Source organism: Geospiza fortis, unplaced genomic scaffold (genome assembly GCF_000277835.1).
Source record: "Geospiza fortis unplaced genomic scaffold, GeoFor_1.0 scaffold186, whole genome shotgun sequence".
NCBI lineage: Eukaryota > Metazoa > Chordata > Aves > Passeriformes > Thraupidae > Geospiza > Geospiza fortis.
This window is the reverse complement of record NW_005054331.1, coordinates 2,499,575-2,511,439: the sequence shown is the minus strand read 5'-3', so window position 1 is coordinate 2,511,439 and position 11,865 is coordinate 2,499,575. Positions and strand designations below refer to the sequence as shown.

At 35.2% G+C, this 11,865-nt stretch overlaps 1 protein-coding gene across 1 annotated transcript; it reads left to right on the top strand.

Annotated features, from left to right (window-relative positions):
• Positions 1–1,011: 1,011 nt before the first annotated feature.
• LUM (lumican) lies at positions 1,012–11,744 on the top strand. Its single transcript, XM_005421593.2, has 3 exons — positions 1,012–1,199; positions 4,245–5,141; positions 10,709–11,744. The coding sequence occupies exons 2-3, from the start codon at positions 4,265–4,267 to the stop codon at positions 10,861–10,863; spliced, it is 1,032 nt and encodes a 343-aa protein (XP_005421650.1). The 5' UTR covers positions 1,012–1,199; positions 4,245–4,264; the 3' UTR covers positions 10,864–11,744.
• Positions 11,745–11,865: the final 121 nt, after the last annotated feature.

The window sequence follows — 11,865 nt, the reverse complement described above, 5'->3', positions numbered from 1 at the left end:
TCTGTGCTACAACTTTTCATAAAGATAGTAAGTTGAAAATGGACAAAATCCCTGAATTTCTACCCCAACAATTACAGTGCAATTAAACACACAAGATACTTTAAAATGGCTTGTGCGTGCTTTCTATCAGCACATTTGACATTTTTCCCTACCCAAATCTATCAAAAAAATATGTTTCTCATAAAAAGGAAGTCATCCTCCATTTAGAGATAAGAGAAGGTTCTCATGGGAGCATTAAGATCCACTTTAAACTGTTACTTTCTTAATGTAATTTTTTTCGACATTGCCTGGTGAAAGTAACATCTCATCCAAGCCTTAAGATGCATTCTTGAACTATATCCATGGAATAAAAAACAGACAACATAAAGCTGAGTAGTTCCAGATTCTGAAAAGCAGGAGAAAACTGTAAGTGCAAAATGAACGAATGTATGGAGTGAGTTTACAGTAACTGCTCAAAACCCATTCCTGGGATGTGTTTTTATTAAACAAACATACATTCAACTACCAAAGAAAATCTCCAGACCAAATCAATTCCTATGATTTGCAGAAGAGTCTTTGAACTTCAATATGTAATCTTTGAACTCAGTATGTAATGTGGAAAAGGGTATGATTCAAAGATAGTTTTGAATCTGATCCTTAGGCTAAAGTTTTCATTAAGGATATTTTACTGTGGTCATAAGACAGTTAAAGAAAAAGGCAGAAAAATGAATGAGTCACTTGGCTGAAGAAGAACAGCAGCATTGAGGTCTGAGTGCTATGTGTTAGCTCATGTCTAGCAGTATAAAATAAGTTGGAAAACAAAAGCCTGTTTGCAATTTCTTTTACAATATAACAAGTTTTCCCTCTGAAATACAAAAAAAATCTTGTATAAACCCGTGGCTTTTTAACTTTCTCAGGTTTGTGAAATATCATTCTCTGATCCCACAGGAGGAACAGATGGGTTGTCCTTGTACAAAATATGGTGTCCACCTGCACTTCATTAGAGAGCTGCATTTTTGTACATGCCACACCACAAGATCACCATGATGACATAGCAGCTTCAGAGAGCAGCGTGACTAGGGCTTTTTTTTTTCCCTCTTGTAACACAGAGGATCTGGCAGACTTTTACCTCCTGACACTGTTTAGAGCATATATTGGTCGATACAGCCTCTTATTGCATCTGCTCTGGGAATTAAGGAAAGCAGCTTGAAGGCAGTAAGGTAAGTGCTGCTGCATGCTTTAAGCGTAATGTTCAGCTATTTAAATGTAGCTGCAATGGGAACATGAAAACATGACAGGATAAGTTTGCCAATTTGTAAATTGAGCACAAATCAACAGTTTCACTGTCGATTCACTTTCTCAGTTTCCCTAAAACAGCTTTGCATGTTTTGTACATCAGTGGTGCAATTTTTCACAGTCTGTTTTGTTCTACACTGGAATAAGTTTTGACATACAGTACAAAGAAGTGTGTAAGAGTACTCACTGTTTACTTTTTCATTCATAATATTAATGAGAGCTTTGTAAACCCCATTTGCTAAATCATTTTGCTCCATTCTACAAAAAGACAATGTATCCTGATATTTAAATAATTAATCACATAAACAGTGAGAGGGAAACACTAGATATTTTTAAATTTCTAATTAATTTTAAAGCACATTTTAAATATACTAGTGAAACTTAAAAAATATGGTCTTTTGCAAACTGTGTAAGAAGTTAAGCTACAGAATTAAGGTTGATTGACTGTTAATTTTATATTTATTTTGTTGCATAATACATTAATGATTAGGGAAATATAGACACGGTCAAACATAATTTGAATAGTATTTCTACATTAATGTCGGAAGCATTTTCCCAAAATTATGGATTTATCATTTAGTGTGTTTTGGCAAGTTGCCTGAGCAACTTCACAAATATTTTCACAGGTATTTTGCAACACAACTGCTTAGAACAGGCACAGGTATTTAATTAAAACATGTTTATGTTGTAATATAAAAATGTAAAAATGTTTTTTGATTTTGTATTTTGGATTCATGCAGTTCAGTGCAACAAACAAGCATGATCTATTAACCTTTTACACTTCTGACAGTAAGACATTCAGATACCTGAATGAGAAATGCATTAATAAAACAAGTTAAATAAATTTCCTATTTACTTTGCAATTTTATGGTGCACGCAGGCTCATATGCCCCTGAACTATAGAATTGTCACATAAATGCTCAAATGTTTTGATAAATTAATTCAAAACACTTGCCATCTAACATTTTTAGTTACTTGAAGGGTCCTGCAGAGCAGTAAAATTTTTATTTAAAGGACTGTAAGACTATGATATCAATAATGAAACTTAGCATTACAAATATAATTTGAAACCAGAAAAAAAAAGAATTTGAATTTAAAAGGTCTATGTTATTTTAAAACTATAAAATTAAGGAGATGTGTAAAAAATGTCACCATAAGGCCAAAGAGTGTAGTTCAAGGAGTTCATTACCCTCTTTTTGTACTTTGACTACAGAAGTACTTGATTTCCTTTCTTTAATATTTAGTACCTAAATAGGACTGGATTTTGAGATGAATTGTGTTGCTGCAATCTTTGCTTTCATATGAGCTGTACTTATTTATACCAGCAGGGGACTGAAGGTCGAGCTCATGTTCATGTTGCATGTTGTCATGAAGTAATGAAAGACAGGCAAAGAAAATTACACTGACAACTAATATTTCAATGATTATCCTAGGGTTTGTAATTGGATAAATGTGGTGGGACCAACACCATGGAGATGATATGTAATCAGATTCCTTTTCTGGGGGACAGCAATTTAATATCTAGCAGTGGGACTTTATGGGTTATTGAGTAGAGGTAACATAACATTTTTAAAAAATTCTTTGTGCTGTACTACATGACATCAATAGGCCCTGCCTAGAGACGTTTTAAATGAGATTGTTATCTCACTAGAATATAGTATGGCTTTTAAGAAGTCAATAGAAGGAAAGACATTTAGAATTAGGGAAAATTTTGTTGCTATGGCCCTGTACTTTAACATTAAGTCCTCTGTGTAACAATTCCAATAGCAAGACTAACTTACTCTGCTGGAAAATTGCCCAGATCTGAGATCAATGCCTTGTGGTCTGTTTACAGGCTTCACATACTTTCTGAAATTCCTTGAGAAAAAAAAAGGTTTTAAGGATTTTCTTAATCCTCTCAGTCTCTGAACAGTAGTTGAGTAGTTGGAGCCTTGTCTTTTACTAGAGAATATCAAAGCTCACTGACTTTATTGCTACTTTTCCAGCAGGACATCTATCTAGCCAGTTAGAGGTATAAACAAGATACTAGTCTTCACAGATTAATTGACATCTTGTGGAGTACCTGATGAGAAAACTATGGCCTTAAAGAGTAAAGTGACCCTATGTACACTAAATCACAAACACCTCCAAGGACACCGAATGTCCTTTTGCTGTATGTGAACTGAAAAACTAACTATGTAAAGCCAGTGTTTTATTGTTCAATTAATTTAGAATTAATTGAACACCTTTGTTGTATAGAGAATTTGCAAGGACATTTTCACTATCTGAAATTCAATCACTTCAGGTCCACTCTCAGATTCAATCATTTCAGATCCACTGCACACATATGCAATACTGGTTGTTTGGCATGTTAAAGATAATATGCTTTATATTCCTATTAGTTTGCTCTTTAGGTGACTATGAAACTTAGTGGACCATGCTTCACAGAATATAATCCATGAGAAAAAGAACTCTCAAACTACATACATCTTAACAACCCACCATGCATGACAGCATTACCCTCAGTTTTAACTTCCCTGTCTCTTTCAAACTGAAGTCAAATAGCCACATGTTTGGAAATGAAAAAAATCAGCACATTACAAATGCTTGGTAGAATTTAAATGGTGGAACTGTCTCTGAACATGGCTTTCAGCAAAACTGAAAACTTCTGTGGCAAGTTTAAAAACCTTGTACTTCATCATCTTTCTTGTGACTTAACCAATGAATGCAGAAAGATATAAAAAATTTTACTTACAACAGCGAAATGGCCAGAAATTTTGCATTGCAAAGGAAGATTATACAAGATGAGCAGTAATATAGTATTAACAATGTAATACTAACAACCCAATATATTTTTCTCTTAATTAATAACTTTAAATAGGAACCATAATTAGTTTTTAAATATAATCTTTATGTGGTAAAATTTCAAATATTGCTGAGAGAGATAAAAAACTAAAGTTATATCCTGTTTATTCTCTTTCATTATGCAGGAACAGGACACATTAGAAAGATGACTCTAAACTCCCTAGCTGTCTTTCTGCTGTTGATTAGTGGCATTTTTTGCCAGTATGACTACGGTCCTGGAGATGATTATGGCTATGATCCTTTTGGGCCATCTGCAGCAGTCTGTGCCCCAGAATGTAATTGTCCTTTAAGCTACCCTACTGCAATGTATTGTGACAATCTTAAGCTGAAAACCATTCCAATTGTACCAAGTGGAATAAAATATCTTTATCTCCGAAACAATATGATTGAGGGAATTGAAGAGAACACATTTGACAATGTAACAGACCTACAGTGGCTGATCCTGGATCACAACCATTTGGAAAATTCAAAAATTAAGGGAAGAGTCTTCTCTAAACTAAAGAACCTGAAGAAACTTCACATTAACTACAACAATTTGACTGAAGCTGTTGGACCACTTCCCAAAACTCTAGATGACCTGCAACTGAGTCACAACAAGATCACAAAAGTCAATCCTGGCGCATTTGAGGGGCTGATGAATCTGACTGTCATTCACCTCCAGAACAACCAGCTGAAAGCAGATTCTATTTCTGGGGCTTTTAAAGGCCTGAATTCACTTTTGTATCTTGACTTAAGCTTCAATCAACTTACAAAGCTACCAACAGGACTGCCTCACTCCCTGCTCATGCTGTATTTTGATAATAACCAGATTTCCAATGTTCCTGATGAGTACTTCCAAGGTTTTAAAGCCCTTCAATATTTACGTTTATCCCACAATAAATTAACAGATTCTGGAATACCAGGTAATGTCTTCAACATCACATCACTAGTTGAGTTGGATCTCTCCTTCAATCAGCTGAAGAGTATTCCAATTGTCAGTGAGAACCTGGAAAACTTCTACCTCCAAGTCAACAAAATTAACAGTAAGTTAAATTTGCACACATCCGTTAATGTTTACCACTAGATAGACTAGATACTGATGGCCAATTCAAGTATCTGAAATAACACATGAACCAATCTGAAAAAATAGTACTGTTTAGACTGTTAGCACACTGACATTTACCTAACAGTTGTCCACATTCATGTTAAAAGACAGATATTTACTGAATCGCCACTCAATATATCCTTAAAATGAGAAATTTCTGCTTTCATGCTGAAGTGGATTTTTTCCTCAAACTCCCATCTTTTGTAAATTGGAGTAACTACATAGAACCAAGAAGTTGTCTTGTACAATTCAGGAGAAAAATGAAAAGTTTGATCAGTGCAAAAAGATGTTCAGAATTCTTAAGTTAACAAAAAAGAGAGATGTCAGGTGAGGATATGACTATAGTAACCTTACAGGAGCTGGTAATCCAAGTGCTGGAGGCAGGAGAAAGGGAGAAAACAACAAATTCATAAGAGAGCAGGCACAAGATGTAGTGGAAAAGGATACATCAGAGTAACTGCATTTGTTTCTTCCCTCCCTTGCCTCATGCAGTATTCCTCCAAACCTCTCTTGAAATCCAGAGAGCTGCCCCTGTTTTTCTTTTCATTCCAGTTCTGCTCATCACATGATCAGGTGGCAAATTTGTCTCCATTCACTTATAATGTGAAAAATGTTCCTTGTGAAGTCAAGAAATGCCACACCTTGCACGAGACCATGAAGGTTTCTGCAGAGACAGGGCTTTCACAAGGCTGTCCCCTTCCTGGGTTGACAAGGAGGTGCTGCAGAGCTGGAGAGGCCTCACCACCATGCCAGAAGTTCCCCAGCTGTGCCTCTATCAGCGGTAGTCCCTGATGGAGAGGGAGATATTCCAAATATGACTGTGGTTCTTCAGGAGGATTTACATCATCTTGCTTGTTGATATAAAGTAAGCCATTAAATCCTCCCTTCTGTTTGCCTGCTTGTATCCATCAAGGATTAAGAGTATCAGTGCTAGCTACCCCATACATAGCTAACTCCATGGAGACGTAGCCTTTAAAACCAAACATTTTTAGTGCAGATCTTACCAGATTTAGGGTAAGATATTTTGAAATGTTTTGTATTAACTCTGTTTCATTTTTCTCAGTGGCTTTTTTTTTTCCTAGAGCATCTTGGTTTCTTGTTTTGATGAGGGAAAACGAGTTAATGCTTCCCACCCAAGGCACCACATACAGAAACCTGTGGAACTCTACCAGATACTCTGCCACTCCTAAAATAGCTAAAAATTATTATTTTTAACTTTTCACGAGATATAAGCACTTTCCCCTACTTAGGATGATCTGAGCCTTCTGCAAGGTAACCAGGTACCAAGCTTGGCTGCCATTCACTTCTCAAAGGATGTCAGAGTCAGGGGCTATAACAATTTTAGCTTTTCAGGGCAAGCTGCATTTTCAGGGGGTTGGTGTGGGGAGTGGATGTTCACCAGCTACTGCTACACTGCCATCACTACCCTATGGACTGATGCAACAGAATTATGATTTACTGATTTTTTTTCTTTATCATAAAATCTAGCAGACTTCAACAATCAATTTTCTCAGCTATATAATTTTATAGGCATATTATATAGTTCCCTAAGATGCTGACTGACAATGTGGTATAAAAATTAATTAAAAATAATCATTAACATAGGGCAAACAAAGCCCTTGGATTTCACCATTCATGACACCTGACCTACAGCTGTGAGTGCTTGGTCTTTTGGGAAATTGAGTTGATTGGTCTGTGATTATTTAAGCCTCAAATCAATGATGAGTTCCTTTGTTTAATAAATTGTTATGATTTACCAGTGATTTATGAAAGTAGATTAGGTCAGCTTCCATTCCACGTGATGGCCTATGGCATCCCTATGCTGTGAGAGACTTCTGTCTAAGGAGTAATAATTTGTCCTCAGATGCACAAAAGGTATAATCTTTCAATTTGTGCTAACATCATTGTGCATTGTCATTCATGAAAAATAATCAGTTTGAGAAATGCCCTTATTTGAGTGACTCTGAGTTTTTTGAACAAGAACTGATGAATAAACACATCTAAATATATAGCAGAATTGGCTTTGCCTTAGTATGTGCTGTTTCCCCCTGTGTTGCAAGAAGCAGTGGGTGAAGCAGATAGCAAACTGTTGAGAAATCAAATTCAGAGTAACTCCTCTGATTTCTAACTAATAAATTGAAGCACATCCATTATATTGATTGTAGGCATCAAATCTACACTTTTATCTACTGTACTTGGTGCTCATTGGATCTCCAAGCCAGAACAGGACAATGGAAGACAGAAAAGCTTTCACTTTCTCCATAGCTCAGACCTAAACTGTAGTTTCTAAACTGAAATGCCTTTAAGATGCCATTATTATTATATACACACACACATGAATGTACACAAACACACACACACAGACACAGAGACTTGTGTTACAGACTCCTCAAGGCAAAAATAAACTCTGCAGGATGGAAAAAACCCCCCAAGAACCAAAGAGTTTCAGTGAAACAAGAAGAGGGTCCAAAGATGGCCTTCCCCGTATATCATCTGTACTTGTAAGGGATTAAGGAGGAAATTGTTGCTTCCACATGAAACCTCAGGAAGTAATGGGGTTAATCCACATAAATGGAGTATGAAAGGGGAAATATGAAAATGTGCCAGAGGACAATTAAGAGACTATATATCAAATTGTGGAGGTGCTTTATGGTCTTTTATCTGGTTCACTCCAACAATTCCCAAAGGAGGTTTTTAACATGGCCTATCTAAAAATGTTTCACATGTGATTAGTGGACAACAGACCAACAATAGTGGCTATGGAACTTCAGATCCTGTTAGGATTGCCCACTGTACTCTTAGATGAAAATCCAATTTTCATCCAATACTTCTTATTCTCTCAGTGTCTGGCTTATGCAAGAATTCTGTGTTGGGAAAATATGTGGGACAAAATTCCAGCTACCCTAGCTCTGAACCTGAATTTTATAAATTCAGGAAGACATTTTTTCACCTGCAGCATTAATAAGTGTAACAAAAGAGGAAGTAAACTACAGAGATATTTGATGCCACAGAACTCCAGTCTAAAGGATTGCAATTCCCCATACAGATCATACAGGTAACAGCTCATCAAGTGCACTCACAATAACCACTGGTCTTCTGCTAGTAGAGACTGCAATTAAAATGAAACATTTTTTAATATGTTTTTAACAACTGAAAATTATATGAAGAGTATAAAAAATTGATACCCACATTTAAAAGGTATGGACCAAATATTGGAACAAAATCCCACTGAGGTCCAGGAGTGAGTTCATTTGACTTCTGTGAGGCCAAGATCTCCATCCACTTCCCAAGTTGTTTTAGTCAGCACAGATCAGAGTTTTGTTATCACAGCTAAATTTTGTGATTTACATGTATGAAATTTATGTTCTTTGAGTAGTTAACCATAAGCATATCTTCTTCTGCAACCAAATGTTGTGCTCAAAAGTAACAATATGAAAAAAACCCTAAAATTTAAAATTATAAAGTTTTTAAATGTTTGTAATCAGCAAAAATGTACTTATTATGTCATTCCTGAATGACAACAAGATGGAAAAAATTGATATTATAATTCATGTTTATTTTAAATTTTACAAAATAAATCCAAGTTATCTGAAGAAAATTGGAACTAAATACTCAATGACATAGCCTATAGCCCAAGAAAATGAGTTAAAATCTCAGGAATTTATGTTTTCATTCAGCAAAATTCCACCCAGACATTATCCTATAAAAATCTCTCTGATCATATGATCTTGATGAACAAGAATTATTAGTTTGCTTCTGCTGGTACATTCTGAACCAGAAGGGTATCAGAATTGGTCTGAAGTCTTAAAATTTTACTGTATTAAAACATGGACTGCCCAAAGGATGTCATTCACCTCTCATACTTCCAAAAGAAGGCTGCACTCTACACAAAATTTAGGAAATGTCTTTGATTTGCTTTAATCAAATTGGTGATCAAGATATGACTTTTAAATTATATTTCCTTAACTCCTACTCAAAACAATTTATTTTGTTGATGGTACTTGAGTCTTTACCCACTCTTAACATCATATCTCTGTCCAAAATATTACCTAAGCTCTTATGCTCTAAAGAGCTGCCTGTACATTTATACTTAGCATACAAAAGCAATGTTTCACTAGTGATAGAAAATTATTGTAAAGCATGTCCTGGAAGAATCCAATTAGAAGAATGTTAATCCAAATTTTTATGAGAAGGTATGAAAGGTACTTCCTCCACTTTCTTTAGTATTACAATTTGATAGTACTTTCTTAAATGAGTTAAGTAGCCATGTAGAAAAGATACATAAGGTGGCCTATGAAAGGTAACTCAAATGGCATTTGATTTTGACAATACTAACTTGATGTCTCAGAAATTACAAGATGCATGGGTTCATTGAAGGAGTCCCTTTAACCTTTTAAAGTATTTTCTGTGTGAATTCATCCAAAGTCAGTGTTCTGAAAAAGAACAAGTCTCTCAGACTGTTTCTTTAGTACTTATAGAGCTTTTCAATAGACTAATCCTCTGTCTGACTTAAAGGAAACAGTGAATGAAGACCCTCTTTGCAAAATTACACAATGTGGTATGCAGGGGACATCAGATTTATTCACCTGTATTCTCTCCTGAGGATAGATCTTCTCTGCATGAAAGAGGTCTATAATATGGGTGGGTGTGTGCTCTTCATACTGAGCAGAGAACCTCAGTAATTAATGTAATTTCTACCTTACAGTTAATAGTGATCATGGGACACAAGAGAAATTTCCGTTCAAGGTCTATCTGGTGTTACGTGAACAAAATAATCCCCCAACTGAATAGAGACCATATATAAATGATATATAAATTACAATAAATATATATATTTTATCAGTAATTTTTGCATTCATACTCACCTAATTCTGATGTGAAAAGGTTCAAAAGCACAGTTTAAGTGTACAACTCTTCTCCAACCCTAGACCCAAATTTCATTCTGAAACATATAAATCAAAATGGCACATGTAAAATACATACAAAATGCACAGACACCCATTGGACTGCCTGTTCTTTAGGGTAAAGCTGTATCATGATTTCAATTTCTCCAGAAACTTTTTATTTCCTTCAATATCTTATAAAACAGTTTTACCCTTTCATTGTAATGTACACAAACTGACTGATTTCTCTCTTTGCATCTCTAGTTTTTTTAAGAGTGGTTTTTCCCTTTATCTAAATGTCAGATTAGACCTCTATATAAAATTTGAAGTCTAAATGTCAAACTTGTACTGGAAGAAAATGGCACTTGAAAAACTCAGTCTTGAAATTCTGAACCTCTCACAACTAACAGAAAGAACCTCTCCCAACACAAGTCCCTCAGGTTCCAATAAATTTACAGGGGTTTACATCAGTGTAAATGGAAAATATTGAAAATAGTATAATGAATTAAAGTCACAATTTTCAACTGAAATCCAAAAAAAAACAAAGGAGAAATATAATGGTTTTGTCGAATTTATCCTAATTATTCATGTTTTCCTCTTTTTTCTGTTCTCTTTGCTCCAGAGTTCCCACTGAGCAGCTTCTGTAAGGTGGTTGGGCCAACGACCTACTCCAAGATCACACATCTGCGCCTGGATGGAAACAACCTCACGCGGGCTGACCTGCCGCAGGAGATGTACAACTGCCTGCGGGTGGCCGCTGAGATCTCACTGGAGTGACACACCTGGCACCATCCAGCTCCCCTCCAGGGGCACTTGCTGCAGGAATAACACACCATGGTAGTGCTTTAAAATTAGGGTATGCCTTAAAGCAAGTGTCAATCTGCATATTATCCATTCTGTTTGTGAATATTTAGCAAGGACTTGGCAAACTTAAGGAAATGTGTGCATATTTTTACAAATCGTTCTATTTAGAAAGCACAAGAATTACTAAATCTGATGCAAAATATGTCTTTATCTGGCTAAATGAGTTGATTTAAAAGATTCAACTTCATAAAAATCTATATTCATGCATGCAATACGTGCCAGAAAGTTCCAGACTCACAGGGAAGTTAGGTGGGAATCACTGAGTTATAGTGAGCAGTAAGGGCTGGCCTGTGTCCATACAAGATTCCTGTCCAACTTTCCTAATCATCATGCCTTTTATATATTGTTACCCACAGCAAAGGAAAAAGTGATTTAACAATATACAAACAATTTAAAATTTGTGAAAATATGTGTTCAGAGTCTATGACATTGTTATATTAATGGAACACATGAAAGATAACAAGGAAAAAATATTCAGGTTAAAGAATTGTTTACTCTTCTTTTTGTCATACTTTCATTTAACTGTCATGGAAGATTTTTATTCATTGCTTGTATAATTGTTATTTCAAAATAAATCATATATACAAATATTTTTATTCAATTACTTGCATGCTATTTTTAACCAGACTGTAGAAAATAAAACATATCAAATAGTGTCCTTTTGTCCATATCATTGACAACTATGTTTCTTTCTTTTATAAAATGAAAAAATAAAAACAGATTAGGACAAGACAATCTAAGCTATTCTATCATTATAAAAAATTATTGTAGGGTTAAATAAACTGTTTTCTCTACTTTGACATTTCAATATTTTGTACACATAATTTAACATGTGCCACTACACTTGCGTTGGCCAATAAATCGATGCCTTATGAAGTTTGCAGTATGGGAATCATGGCACTATGAAAACGTGCA